Below are 16,023 nucleotides of genomic sequence, written 5' to 3' on the forward strand. Positions count from 1 at the left end.
AAAATTAACCCTAATGTCTAAGGGTGAGAGCAGACGAATCGTTAATCCGCTTCTCTCAGCCCTGCTCATTCCTGCCTGGTTGAGAGAAGCGGATCCGCTTCCATACGCCGCTCTGTTTGTGTGCATTAATAGTTATAGCAATAGCCAGAGTGAGCACACACACAGAGCAGAGCAGATCGGCGCTCGGATTGGAAAACGCAAAAGCAAACGTTTTCCAAGCGGATCTGCTTCTCTCAGCCAGGCAGAAAAGCGCAGGAACACTTCGCCCTAAGTTCTGTTTCAGGCACCCCTATGCCCTTATAAAAGCCAAGTTCTGTTCAGTGCTGATCAACTTGGCTTGATTGTAAAAAATATAAACAGCTTAAATTATACCATTAATTTTTAATATATTGGGGGAATTTACAAAAGTAATGATATTGAGACAAAATAAAAATGCAGATTTGTCACATTTCCCACCATATTAACAAACCTTTATCTCTGCTTGTGTGAATTCAGCTTTTTATACGGACATTTTAGATAATACTGATTTTTTAGTTATAATATTTTTTCTTAAAGTTTGTAGTAATGCAGAAAAAAATGTTTTAAACACATTTTATCTCCTAAAAAAAACTTCCTCCAGCTAATGATAAATGGTCTGTGCATATTAGTGTATATAGGTAACTAACTGCAGAACAAGAGCTGCAATTTCTGTACATGAAATCTCACCTTGGACATGAAGTATGTGAAAGGGGCTTATTAACTGCTGTTTTCTGCCTTTTTAATCTATATTTGTTCCAAAAGGTACAAAAATAAACAAACTGATACCTTTGTTTTATGTTGATTAGCATGTTTTGCTCCACTGTGAAATTGTATTGTATATTTCTTGCTGTATGTCCCATTTAAAGGCCAAAATGGGAGAACACAATTTTTATCACCTAAAATTTCAGTTAATTTCTCATCTCTCAATTGACGAATGCTGTGCTATTTGAGTTATATCCAGTAGGCATTGTCCTGTTAATTCAGAAGTAAAACCTCCTGGCAAATACAGTATATAGTTTTATCACCAGTGCACAGATCCCCCACACTTTTACCTGTGGCCCAAGATCCCACTTTTGCTTCCTGCTTGCTGATCACCAAGATGGATGTTGGGAACAAAAGTGACAAAGCTAGAGGTGGTGGCTCACACTGCTGAGCAGCGCTGTAGTTTTGAATATGCTATGATGGCAGTTAGGTAAGGGGCTGTGTACTGGTACTAAAACTAAATATTTGCCAGGGTGTCTTTACTTCCCCTTACAATAAAGATACATACAACATATTCAACCAAATTGCTGATATTTATTATGCAACAACTAGCAACATACTGCAAATGTGAGGTAAAAATATGCGTTTTTATGTTGTCAAAATGCTAATTTTATATAGGACATAAAATGAACTTTTTTTTCATACACATTGCTATGCAAGGGTTAGACAGAAAATGTGCTTGTACTCTTCCCAAAGGCTGCTAATCCACATGAATAATAAGCTAATAAGCCCCCTATACTGCCTCTGAAAATGAGATGAATGCAGACTGAAGGAAGCAATGCAGAGCTGAGGGCAGGGGGAAGATATACACTAAGCTTTACTCCATTTTAAAAATGTTGGGAAAAAATGTCATTTTTTTTATCTCTGTTTTTGTCATTTTAACAACATATTCACAAAAGTTTCTTTCTTTAGGTGTATTTCTGTTTATAAATACTTAGAATGTATGTACACTCTTTTTTGTATTTACAGATCACTTTTAGTACCACTTTTACTTTAAAAAATTCCATCTCCACTTTTGCAAATTCCTCCCATTTTGTCAAATGTTAAAACGTCTGTTACGCACTCTAGTCATATCTAAAACTTTATTTACAGCTAAAAGGCTGTTTTTTCATATTAACTGTACAACAAGTAGTTTTATGTTATATAATTGTTTTTAAGCAATTCAAGGGAACCCGGGTGCTACTGCTCCAGGCGCAATAGGCGCAACTGCAGTCAATTTGGAACACAAGGCAAGAAGGGCTGAGTGGCACCTAGTAACTATATGGAAGTGCGAAAAGCACATTTTAATACAAATATGTTTAATGAAAGCGGTTTTATTCAAAGCTAATTGTGGGGAAATTGCAGGGTGCAACTGAACTCGTGAGCCCTGTAGTGTGACTTTGTTTTTTCTGCAATAGATATTCCTGAAAGACTAGGCAGAAAATCAGCTGGAGTGAGATTTTGGGTGAATATTTATTTGCTGTCCTATACAATTCCTGAATTACAGAAGTAAGAGATACTGTAAGCAAGACTAGTATTAACCCCAGAATTTTTAAATAAATTCTACAGTTGTAAAGGTTTCTGTCTGTCTGTCTGCCTATTTTGTATATATATATATATATATATAAGAGTTATAGTCATGAATGCTAAATCTTTACATCTAGCATTCTGCAGTATACACTGTACCTAATTAAATGAAAAAATTGGAGATTTGGATTTTTTTTTATTTCTTAATACGTATTCTCTTAAACCATTGCTTTAGCCAACAAAAACTAATTCTACATTTTACTAGCTTTATAACAACTTATGTACAGCAGCTACTTTGTACTTTGCTTTTGTATAATTAACTGGGATGTTTACCTCTTACATGTTCCAAAAGAAGATTTAAGAGCATGAGATAAACAACTGTTGAGCACTATGTAGAACATGTATTTCTGTAAGCACGGTATGTTTTCTACTTGACTCAATTACATAAATGCACTTACTCTTGAGGACACTGGGCAATTTTATACTAATGGCTGTATTATCTGATGGTAACAAATCCCACAATGCTGGCAGTAAAATTGCAACAGGCCTTAGAGATTTAAAAAGCTTAAATGTTGGTCTATTCCCTCACAGGGCCGAATCTAGTTTACTTCACTTCCCAAGTTGTATAATAACCTAAAGTGATCCAGTAATATTACCCACCTACAGTGTACCACCGTTTGTTATTTTCATCCAGTTAATGGTGGTTAAATGCAGCATATTTTCGTTTCCTGTGCAGCCACGCTTCACCTTTACTAAATGGATAAGCTGTTCTTGTGCAGGGCATTGACATTTGGCTCATAATTATATCTTCTGCATAATAGCCAGAGAGTATACGGGAGTGAAATTCTGCCATCTACTGACACACATGGAAAGAACATATGTGTATAAATGTTTAATTTTAGTGAGAGCTTTGTTTGATTTAAAGCATTGGTCTGTGTTACTAAAAGTAAAAATGATTGCTTATGCCCATATATTTGTTTTTTGCTTAACAAAAACAAAATGTAAAAGGGTTCAAGAAAAGACAAATAAAGATTTGAAAGAAATAAAACATCTGCTACAAGTGGCGGTTCATATAAATGATAGAAGGCGTGTGGGACAGAGGACATTTCTTTGCTGGCTGAAAGAGATTTCATGTGCTGCAAGCTTCAAATTGGATTTTTTTTATTATTAGCTTTTTATTTATATAGGGCCAACATATTCTACAGTGCTTTACAGAAATGATACATTGTTCACATCAGTACCTGTGCTGCTGAAGCATCTGTAAGGTCCCTATCACATTCACACACACTATAGTCATTTTTTTATCAGAGCCAATTAACCTGCCTGTATGTTTTCTGGAGAGTTTGAGTAAACAAGAGTACACAGAAGAAACCCACAGAAGCATGGAAACAACTTTGCCCTGGCTGAAACATAGGACCCCAGCCCAATGCCACCACGGTATTGTGAAACCCATTTAAGTAGCATTTTATGTTATAGGTGCATCTGGATAACGAAATACATTGTGCTTGAATTGTTTGACTAATGGGTAATTGACAGCTCTGTACTAACAACTATACTAAGGTCTACAAACACCTACTATGTAGTTCTCATCAAAAAGGCCTTGTGTTAGCATATAAACAAAAAAAAATTGCATACAAGCTGTGGTCCCCTGGAAGGGCACAAAATGTATCACACATTTTGCATAGCAAAAAAAACACATAATTCAGTATTTGCTCAGATTACACACACAATTGAGATACATCTTAAATGCAAACAATAACATTTCAAACTCTTCAACTATTTCAAGGGAATCCTGCCATATATATATATTTTAAAATATATTTTATTTATTTTCAAAATATGTTTTAAAGAATCAGAGGCAGTAGGGCCTAATATGTAGAAAGGTCATATTCATTAATGCCCCCCAACCGGTGATGGCAGCAAAGCAAAGAAAAGGAAACTGGAATTGCTGATTTTCTTTGCCTGGGTTTGCAAATAAAGAATTTAACACGTGACTGCCAAACCATAGACATTGCTATATGTCCATTGCATCCCAAAGGTTCCTTAATTATAGTAGCTATATTTCTTCTGAAATAAAGAGAAATTGTTATAAAATATATTATGCTTTATATGTAGTAATATGAAGTGTTACTTCAGGAGACAGCTTCTGTCAATGTTCTAAAAAAATGACATTTGTGTATGTTACTTTGTTTGGAAGAAATTGTTTTGGATTTTTTGATGCCTGCACTGGAAAATGATACTGATGTCTGCACGTGTTGTTATGGGAAATCATAGCATACATTTTAATGACTGTGTTGTAAAGGTCAGCAGTGTTTGTGGGAGTTGTTTTTCCACTACGATTACAGAAAAAAGTACAAAAATGTAGCAGTGTGTATAACCAAGAGTTCCAGAATTATAGACAGGTGATTTTGTATTCGTCTTAAAAATATGACATGGCAGTATCATTCAAAAATGTAATGCATAATAATCATATTTTATTTTAGCATCCTTGTTTCAAGATTTATTTAACTTGGCTTGAGACAGTCCTGCAACTGGCAAAGGACAACAAGATTAAGGAGAGTATAGGGGGTATATATTTATGTATATGAAACCAAACAAAGCACTATTATAAATTATACAATAATATAGGTTGGTTATACCCTCACAAAGAACAAATAAGATATTACATTAGGTGTGTAGTTTTAAATTGGCAACTGAGATTGAACCCCAAAACTAGTTAGATTGCCACCTTTTCTGAGTATATAAATATGATGGCTGAAGATTAATTGTCATCAAGCATCATATTTATTGGCCAGGCAGGTAAAATAATGGCAAGGTGGCAATCCTATTGACTACCAAATAATGTAACAATTAGTAAAAATGTCATGTCAAAAAATCTTTTTTTTTTTTAAAAAATTCTGATTTATTCCATTGTAAATAATCTGCGCTACTTTAATATCTATACATGCCCTAGTTATTACTGTGATATGTTATGAGATATGTTTCTGATACTACAAAGAAATATGCAGCAAATGCAGTAGGCTTGAAGCTGTAAGCAGATGAATGCCAGGGAGCAGATGGTGAAGTAGGTGTGTTTCCATCTGCTCTCTTTGACATTCAGTCGCAGTGCATTCAGCCACAATACAAGAAATGAATGAGCACACACACAAGTCACAATGAATAGACAGACAAATTATACTGAGCACTGATTGGTCTAGGGTCACACAGATGCTTCAGAAAGACTCCTGCTTTTGCTTTTTTTGCCTCATTTAGGATCGATGTAGATATCATTTAAATAATGGATTGCACTTGACTGAGTCTTTTTTCAACCCCAATTACGACCTATGTTAGAGATTTGAATATTTCAAAATCTAAAGTTCCTTTTAGAAAACAATATTATGTTTAAACCAGTAGCTAATTTTTGTACATGTATGTAAAACATTTACATCATCAGATAGAAATGTTAATATATGACATAAGAGGTAATGTATCATTCATAGGGCAGGATGAAAAGTGCAATAATACAGGTGCAGTGGTTGCACCCTGACTGTGGTTAATCGCTGCCAGACGGAGATCCTCACACTCTGGAGAGGAAGGCAAACACCTGCACTTTCTGCATAAATACAGTACTGCCTGCATTCAGCCACATTGATTGTCTTCTGCCCTCCCACCCCATGCCATTCAGACCATATTTTGCCTACATAAAAAGATTTTAAGTTTCCTCCGGAGTGGGGTTCACAGATCCTTTTGTGTAACTATTCTATCATATATCTGTATGAAGAATATCTTCCTTTCAAGGCTTGCTAGACTTGGCTTAGTATGTTTTTTTGGGAAACCTGGACAATATGTCCCATAACACTCAAAATGCACTCTTATTCTTATTAAACTCTTATAGTTTTCAGTTAATATATAAAGCCCATGGAAGCTATTTCCCAAAGAAACCATATTTCTTATAAACCACACAGTAGCACCGAGCATTGCTTCCAGTAGGTGAAAGCTCAGACAAGCAGACGACCAAATAGATTGAAGAGAAGGAGCAGCCTTTTCTGTCTTATAAACAAAACACTTAATTTAATGGGTTGTCTTGAAATATTCACACATTGTAAAAATCTGTATGAAGGAAAATAAACTGATGCTGGAAAGATTATTTTCCTTCACCATTTCTCCATCTAAAATGCAACATACTCATAACAGAAACTTGTTTTTAGATATTTGTGATCTCATTTATATAAACATAAAAAATGAGAATAAATGCCCTAGACTAGAGCATTTTTATTGCAATGGTTTTTAGAAAAGTAAAAAAAAAATGAGCAATACTAATTACAATACTATTGTTATGTTCTCACTGTAGAGAATGTCTGTCTGTCTGTAGATCCTCTCCTACAATTGCAATCATAATAAAAAAAAGTCCATTCTATTGGAGTAGAACAAACCAACTACAATTTAAGGATGGAGAGTGCACCAGTTGGCAACAACCGCTGAGTAAGCTCATGCTGTGATTTCCACCAATTGTAACATTTGAGGGCCCATCTGCAACCACCCTAAAGTAGAAAGAAAAATAAAAGGGTATTTCTCTGTGTAATAACATTCCTAAATATATATATATATATATATATATATATATTTTTTTTTTTTTTTTTTTATTACATTTATTTATTAAGCATCAACATATTCTGCTATGCTCTAAATATAGGTACATTAAAATAATATATACATAATTAAATTTTTTTCTATCTATCCTGATGCAATGGACCTGCACTCCAGCTCACGTTAATTATATTGTATCCAACGTTTCGGACCTTATTGAAAAAAATCCAACTTTTAAATACCAACTGGGTTCTTTTTCCAAGGATAGTCTTTTACTGTCCTCAATAAAGAGCATAGTTGGTGTTTGACTTTTTTTGTGACTTTTTTAACTAAATTAATTGTAATATTAAGAAAACTGTGGAAGGTGTTTGAACCATTGTTAAAAATATATTGGATGCTACCATTCCGCAAAAGCAAGTCACAGACTTTAAAAAAAAGTGGATTTACAAAAATCTTTTTATATTTTTTCCAGCTTTATTATATTCAGTTAACCGAAAAACTACCACTGTACTTGAAGTGTTTGAATCCTTTTTTATGGCTATATGTTCATTTAATCCCCTCCTTTGAATTTGTTATTTAAATAATAAAAATATGTATATAATACTCTAAATTATGCCTAGTAATGTAATCAGTAATACATAGTATTTAGTGATACTACCTGTGCCATATGACAACTTGAAATAATAATATAACGACTACATTATACCTACTAGTGGTGCTAGTTTCCATTGGACAACAGTGAATTTCAAACTTCAAAAGGGGGTGGGCTTGCTAGAGAGCAAGTAGGGTTTTGGGAGTATTACAGATGCCTTTGTGTAATTGTAATTGGTCAAATAAAAAGTCAAATGTTGTTTTCAATATTAAGATATAAGAAGCCACATTAGGGTCTCCATGATCTGATAACCCTTTACTTTACAGTAGGGCACATTATTTTTTATGATACATAAGTTACAATAAAGAATGTGACACATGACATCACTAATGACGCTTTTGACCTGATTCACATTTTCTTCTACTGGGCACATAGAGAAACTTTACCTTATTCCAAGATCAGTTTTTTCCACACATATAATAGTTTGTGACTCACAGAATGTATATATATACGTATATATATATATATATATATATATATATATATGTTTAAACTATTTTTATTAGGTTCAAAATAAAATAGGAACTTTACATTATATTAAACAACATGACAGTTATAAATTAATCATGAATTGCATTACTAACATAGTGGTGAATTTATACTAGTTTGCAAAGCTTAAGGGCAGATTTATCAAAATGTGAGATTAGAGGTCACCACAGACAATTAACCCAGTACGTTTCTAAAAAATCCCATAGGAATTGTTTTAAAAAAATGTAGTTTGCAATAAAATAGTGCATTTATGTGTATACCGTACCATTTGAAAAGTCCCACGCAGCAGTCCACTACCTCTGTTGAGTTGACTGGTGAACTTGTGTTGAGAAGTGAACTTTCCAACAGTTCTCTGCATGTGAATTGTTCGACTGGTTGGGTTAATAACCCTGAAAAATATGTGATTAAAAAGAAAACTATTGTTTAGGGTATACTATACATTTCAATAATGTACAATATGGGTGCACCCATTAAAAGCCCTTAAAGTGATACTGACATGAAAAATTACTTTCTAAAATATGAATCTGCATAAAAAGTTACCTGAGGGTCATGTTGACTATTCTTTGCTGATAGTGCTGCTTTTGTAAGTAATTGTTACTGGAAGTTCCTAAACCCGACTGTTTTGCCAACCTGACTGTCCTTTCTCAACCTGTCAGTTATAGCTTCCAATGCTAATGGACTACTGCTGCACAAATATGGCAGCCCCCTCATAGAGGAACATGGGGGATCAGAAAGGTAATGTAAAAGCATTGAGCAAATTCTTTTATGGCAAAATTATAAATAGCATGCAAAGACATTGTTATGATGTAAAAAGGTTTCATATCTGGTGTCAGTATATTTAAGATGCAGGGCCAACTAGCAGCCAAATGTGACTATACTACTCTGAAGGCCACGGGACTGCAGCAGCTGCAAGTATGCTGCCAAAGAACAGTGCATTGCAGATTTGGTTATTTGTGCCACTTTTTTTGCACTTTACCTTAGTTTGTTTATGAGATGTGACAAGTTAGTTTAGAAGTAGAAAGTTACAATGTAAACTATTCCTTCAATAAATGTTTATTTGTGCATATAATATTGTACAGTAAAAATAGCTATTTATATTTAAAAAAAGACAAATACAAAAGCAAACTTATATGAATTAAAATACCTGCAATGCAAGCCGTCATAAAGCAAGCAACTGTGCCAGCGATCATAGCCCTAATGGCACCACTTGCTATGTCACCTTTCCTGCTGGGAGCCATTGAGCCTGAGTAAATGAAAAGAGAAAATAATACATATGTGCAGTTATCTTTGAAGACATGATATGTAAACAACTCTGCATTTACACTAAAGGAATCCAGATTAAATAAATAATGTGATTATATCATTTACACAAGTTAAATTATAGCCAGGATAAAATAATTTCGAGCCAGCAGCCAGAAGTGGGTGGAGGCAATTCTCGCAAGTGTCATGCAGCAGTTTATTACTATTATGCCTCAAGGTCTGCTAAGCTATGTTGGGATTTATAGTCCACCAACTGTTATACATGTTGCACTTTTTTGTTTCGCTTAAAAGAAGTAAGAAGAGAGCATTAAAACTGATTAATGCTGACTGCTGATTGGTTGCTATCAGTCACTGCAATAAGACAAATTGCTCAGTGCTAGTAAACTGTGTTTTGTTGTTACATTTAGCTGGAAGGTTATTTCTGCTACAGAGAAACACAGGCCATTAACAAAATAATTGATATAATTGGTAAAATTATAACTGACATTGTGATAGCTATATTTATACAGCAAAGGAAAACTTCTGAACCACTATTAAAGGAACAGTAACACCAAAAAATGAAAGTGTTCTAAAGTAATTGAAATAAAATGTACTGTTGCCCTGCACTGGTAAAACTGGGGTGTTTGCTTCAGGAACACTACTATAGTTTATATAAATAAGCTGCTGTGTAGCCATGGGGGCAGCCATTCAAGCTGGAAAAAAGGAGAAAAGGCACAGGTTACATAGCAGATAACAGATAAGACACCATTGTATTCTACAGGGTTTATCTGTTAGCTGCTATATAACCTGTGCCTTTTCTTCTTTTGAATGGCTGCCCCCATGGCTACACACCAGGGTTTATATAAACTCTAGTAATGTTTCTGAAGCAAACACGCAACTTTTCCCAGTGCAGGGCAGCAGTACATTATATTTTAATTTCTTTAAAATATATAAATTTTTTGGTGTTACTGTTCCTAAAGTAGACTGCACTTCTTTATAGCAGCTTTCACTCTTATATGTAAATGAAAATGTGCAAATAAGGATCCATGTGCACAATATGGTGGTAGATTAGGGACATGCTTTAGAGGATATTAGAATTTTAACTGTTTAAATTTAGTATTATTAATGCAAAATAATAACATATAAAAATAAAGCATGCACTGATCATACTTAGGCCACCAATAGTAATTCCCAAGGAGCCAAAGTTTGCGAATCCACATAAGGCATATGTTGCGATTGTTTCAGACCGAATCTATTAAAATATATAAACCAAAAATATCTTATTTTTGTACAAACAAATAGATAAATCAAAGGCCATCTAAAAAGGTATTTTTGCCTTCAGCTAAACAATTCTTGGATCATCCTTATTCATTATAAAAGTACAGTCTACAAATGAACTAAAACTGTGAAATAAAATATTATAAAAATTAAAATGTTTGAAAATCTACAAACTTGAATGCATCAAATTCACATTACATTCATCATTTTCAATTTGTCTAAAACTCAAAAAAATGTACTGTAAAAACTGGAATTGAACTAAAAAACCTTTCTCTAGGATAACTCCCCTTGACTTTTACATGAACTTGCAAGCGTTTAGATGGCAACATTTTGCATTTGTGTATTTTTGCGCTTAATAAATATCAAAACTTCAAGTTTGGAAAGCCTTAATTTGAATTCATGAGTTTTAGCCCCCAAAAAAATAAAATTGTGGCAAAAACCTGAATTCAAATGTTGATAAATGAGCCCATTAGAGGCTAACTTTTAGCCTCAACTACATGAATCCCTTATAATTTTGCCTTTCTGAAATTAAAAGAGTTTTAACAGATTTTCCGGTCATAACATTTTTTGTGAAGGTGATTCACATGTTCCACAGCCAAAGGACTATACGGTCAACTGATGATGCCAGTGCTGCATATTTATTAAATGATTCACTCTAAGGTTTAGGTTTCGAAGGTGTTATGGATATACTTGGATTCTGGCTTAACAATGCAAGTCTGTGTTGTGATACTCACTGACATATATTGCTTTATTCCTTCGATATACATAGGTCCGCTTTCCTTTCGTTTATTAATCAATCCAGCAAGGTATTCATAAGCAACAAACTCATTGAAAAATGTCTTGTATCCAATAAGTTTTCCAACTATGAAACTGTCTTCCCAGTCCACACCCATCATGAAAGAAAATGGCATGAAGACATAGGAACATATTACCTGTGCAATTAATGAACCAGGTTAATGAAACATGAAATCTTAATACATCCTGATGATAAACAATCAGCTATGTTATGTAGAAGCAGGCAGTTGTAGCACCATTGTGGGTGGAGATAAAAGTAACAAATAACATCTCCAATAAAAATTTTTGAGAAGCATAGAGTAGCACTGTTCTGATTTTCAAGGCTAGTACAGGTATCAGACCCCTTATCCGGAAACCCATTATCCAGAAAGTTCCAAATTATGGAAAGGCCATCTCCCATAGACTCCATTTTAATCAAATAATTCACATTTTTAAAAATGATTTCCTTTTTCTCTGTAATAATAAAACAGTACTTTGTACTTGATCCCAACTAAGATATAATTAACCCTTATTGGAGCCAAAACAATCCTATTGGGTTTAATTACTGTTTAAATAATTTCATTAGCAGACTTAAGGTAGGAGATTTGAATTACAGAAAGATCCCATTATCCGGAAAACATCAGGTCCCGAGCATTCTGGATAAAGGGTCCCATACCTGCAGTAAGAATTAAAATGACACTTATGTTATAGCCCTATAGAAAAATATTAATTCATTGTATATAGTTTAGTATTTTGCTTACCCTCCATCTGCATACTATCCATATACAGTAAATGAATATTTCTAGTTTGCAAAAATGATCTAGTACACATACCTCAAAGCTCAGCTGTGGGTAGTCAAACATATTGCCCAACCATGAAAGAGCTGCATTGAAGAAAGCCAGTAGCGACAGAAACGCCATCAAGTTCACCGCAATGTTGGCTACCAAAGGAATCGAAGCAGAGGCACCTTGACTTGCAGCTTCTAATATATTTCTAGCTTCCCTGCATAAGAAAACAGTACAGTCTGGGAAATCAAAATGAAGTTCAGAACACACTAATATTACACAAACACAATTCTTTCTTGTAAAGAAAGTCACAAGCCTCATAATTAACATAAGCCCATTTCTTTTGATTTCAGAGATGAGACAACAACAGCCTGGTTGCAAGAAGCTAATTGCTGTGATGAATATACATTTTATAAAGAGAATAAAAGCACCATTTCTATTTACATTTTAGACTACTCTTTAAAGAGACACAATTGGCATAATAAAAATTCCAATCATATTCATGGAACAACCATAACTATAGATTTCATGTACTTCCTTTAGTTTTTTTTACTCCTTTTGTCCTTTAGTTTATTTAATGTATATAAAGGTATTATAGGCTATATCCTATTTACATAGCCCCTACCCCTATTGAACTTACAAACTAATGTCCCTATTACATACATGCTATGGTCAGTTTTATCAGTAGCCTATTATCCTACCTGTCTGTTTTTGGATAGTGAAAGTAAACTGAAGTACCCAGAGAAAATCCTCACATGGAGACAACATACAAACTCCTTGAAAAGTGCCCTTTTTGGAATTGAACCTAGGACCCCAGCACTGCAAGGCAACAATTCTAATGACAGTATTTTCATGTTTAGCTGGTATTACACTGAAAATATTAAATATTAATGGGGTTGTCATGATTTTTATGGTGTACTTTTTATTTCTGAATTGCACTGTTTACATAGCAAATAATTCACTCTACCATTTACAATTTTATTTATTTTTTTAGCTGTAATGTTGGTCTGTAGGCCACAATCTCAGTATGAGCTTTCAGAAGGAGCCAGCGCTACACATTAGAACTGCTTTCAGGTAACCTATTGTTTCTCCTACTCCATTTAACTGGAGATGTCATGAGCCAGACTTGGATTGTTTACTATTGAGTGCTATTCTGATATTTACCACTTTTAGCAATACAAGTGTTTGGTAGCTGCTATCTTGCTACTTTCCCATTTGTCTGCTGATTAGCTGCAGGGTAGGAAAGGGAGGGGGTGATATCACTTCAACTTGCATTGCAAGTCTAAAGGTCCCCCATACACGGTAAGATCCGATCGCTTGGCGAGATCGCCAAGCGAGCGGATCTTCCCCCGATATCCCCACCTGCGGGTGGGCGATATTGGGGAGCTTGAAGTTAAAAAAAAAAATAATCCGATCGTTTGGCCCTGGGGCCAAATGATCGGATTACGTAGGCGGCAATAGGGCAGTCGGTTCGGGGACCGCATCAACGAGCCGATGCGGTCCCCGATCCGACTGGATTTTCTAACCTGGCCGACAAAACATGTTTTCCCATGACAGTATTTCTTTAACTTATGCAAAACACATTTCACTTACCCTTTTTCTAGTTTCATCCCATGTTTCATGTTGACCTTTATAGGTTCTGTTTCTGGCCAAAAAAGCTTGGATACAGCCAGTGCAGCTGGGGCAGACATCACAGAAGCAGTTAGTAAATGTGAAGAAGAAACCTGTAAAAATATATATATATTATTTACATATAAAATATTATAATATATAAAATAGTGACGCAACTACATAAAATGTATCAAGAAGTATCAGTAACAAACACAAATGGACAAATGAATAACTGAAAATAACAATGCAGTTTAAGATGCTTTACCCATACCCAACCCTAAACCTGCCTTCTCATAATGACCCTGTGTAGGGTGTACTGGAACTAGAAGAATCCACATGGAAATGTGAGACTGCAGACTAGAATTTAAAGCTTTATTGTTAGCTGTTCTCTCCACATGCTGTGCTCCTCCCCTTCACTTCCCCTTCCTATGCTGCTAATGCATATTAAAATAAATGTTTAACATTCTCGCAGGAATGGATGAAACAACATTACACCTTCATTCCCAAATTTGATCAACTGAAAAGAACCATCAAAGTTTTAAACTCTGAAGTCTAAACTCTGATATATACCTAATGTTTTGTTCACTTACCCCAAATGAGATATAGGCACCTAATACACTTCCTGCAATTGTAGCAAAGCCTGCCGTCATAATCGCATGGATTTCAGACCTTGTTAGAAGTTCTAAATATGGTCTGATCAAAAGGGGAGATTCTGTCTAAAAGAAAAATAAAGAGACTTTATTTCATATTAACATTTAAATTTAGTTTTAAAGGAGAAGGAAAGGCAAAAACTAAGTAAACTAAGTAAGCTTTATCAGAAAAGTCTAATCAAATACAACCATAAGCACTTACAGTAATGCTGCACTGAGTCATCTATCAAATGAAACACATTATTTCTTGTCTCCTTTTTTGTAAACATGTTCTTCGGTATCAGACTTCCTCTCTCGGAAAAATCAATTTATTACAGGGGCCAGAGTCTGCGCAGCTCTCTCCCTTCTCCTGCTCTCCCCTCTCATAAGAATTCATAAAACTCACTCCCCCCCTTAGGAATGCGTAATTTGAGCTACCACGGCTAGAGCTGCAAGCAGGAAGCTATGAAGACCAAGCTAAAATGGCAGCTGCAATCTTAAACAAATAGTGAAAGATTCTAGGGCTCTTTACTCAGGTATGGTAAAGCTTTCTGCAGAATAAATATAGCATTCTAGGTGGCACTAATGTGGCAAATCTATTGGCAGTAAAATGCCAAAATGCCTTTCCATTAAAGGTCTACAATGCTTTTTTCACTATCAATTAAAATATTAAGAAATTAAAGCATCCTTCCATAGCCTTCTTGTTAGTCTCGCCATACACTGGCCGATATAAGATGATTAGGTAGCTAATTGGCCTATGTATGTCTGATGGCCTGTCCTCCAGTTAGGCAGAAAGTGGTTGTAGAAGAAAGAAGAAGTGGAAAAAAATTATCCTGAGGACCTTGGCTATTCATTTGAGATGGGTCAAAAAACAAGATTTCATATAATATCCTAAGCTTCAACAAAACCTTAATACAAATATAGACTTTTATTCATACCTGACCAACAAATATGTTTCCAGCTGCAACAAGTGACTCTGTTGGAGATGTTCCCATTGTTTTCTGCATAAACCATCCAACCTTTGAGAAAACAAGAGCCACATTAACTCATTTCCTCCTCAAGTTGTCATAATTCTGTCAGTATCTTTCCAACATATACTTCCCCTACAGCCACATAATTTTATACATTGTGTATCAACTATCCCCATTGTATAAATTGCAAGCCTGTGGCCAGGGCCCTCATTAACTAATGTATCAGTTTGTTTGTAAATGATGTACCCTAATGTACAGCACTGCAGAAAATGTTGGCACTTTAAAACTAAATGTAATAATAATATTAATAACATTAACATTATTTTAAGAACATTATAATCATTTAACAGACTGATATAATCTGACTCAGAGTGGTCTAAAATTTGTTGATGGATCAGAAGACAGCTTCTGTTACCAAAATTCATACAAAAACGTTCTTTGGCATCTATCTATCTATTTATCTAACGGCTACAAGTTGTTTTATATATGCCCACAGGAAGCAACATATTCTGTGTCCATTAGGTTGAAAACCTTATAGCAACAAAAAAAATTAGAGTTATGCCATTTCCTTCTGTGGAAGAAGTTAATACACCTTTGGCTTTAATATCTGCTATTGCCTCCTCTGGCAGAAACAACCTCAAGTAGCTGATAATCATAACTATCAATGATTTCCTGCCCAATTTTTTTTTCAGCTGTTTGAGGATTGAAGGGTTTCCTTCATGCGCAGCCCATTTCACTTCCCC

At 34.7% G+C, this 16,023-nt stretch overlaps 1 protein-coding gene across 2 annotated transcripts in view; it reads right to left on the reverse strand.

The window, feature by feature from the left end:
* Positions 1-6,314: 6,314 nt before the first annotated feature.
* slc28a3 (solute carrier family 28 (concentrative nucleoside transporter), member 3) overlaps positions 6,315-16,023 on the reverse strand; it is a 28,374-nt gene continuing 18,665 nt past the window's right edge. For both annotated transcript variants that reach the window (XM_002934977.5, XM_031890936.1), the window contains 9 exons: positions 15,248-15,328; positions 14,271-14,396; positions 13,663-13,793; positions 12,118-12,286; positions 11,245-11,442; positions 10,403-10,484; positions 9,138-9,236; positions 8,259-8,382; positions 6,315-6,806 (listed from right to left, as the gene is read on the reverse strand). In XM_002934977.5, the coding sequence (XP_002935023.2) occupies positions 6,680-6,806; positions 8,259-8,382; positions 9,138-9,236; positions 10,403-10,484; positions 11,245-11,442; positions 12,118-12,286; positions 13,663-13,793; positions 14,271-14,396; positions 15,248-15,328 (1,137 nt within the window). In that variant the 3' untranslated portion in view covers positions 6,315-6,679. The remainder of the gene's footprint in view (positions 6,807-8,258; positions 8,383-9,137; positions 9,237-10,402; positions 10,485-11,244; positions 11,443-12,117; positions 12,287-13,662; positions 13,794-14,270; positions 14,397-15,247; positions 15,329-16,023) is intronic.

Source organism: Xenopus tropicalis, chromosome 1, assembly GCF_000004195.4.
Source record: "Xenopus tropicalis strain Nigerian chromosome 1, UCB_Xtro_10.0, whole genome shotgun sequence".
In the NCBI taxonomy this organism is placed as follows: domain Eukaryota; kingdom Metazoa; phylum Chordata; class Amphibia; order Anura; family Pipidae; genus Xenopus; species Xenopus tropicalis.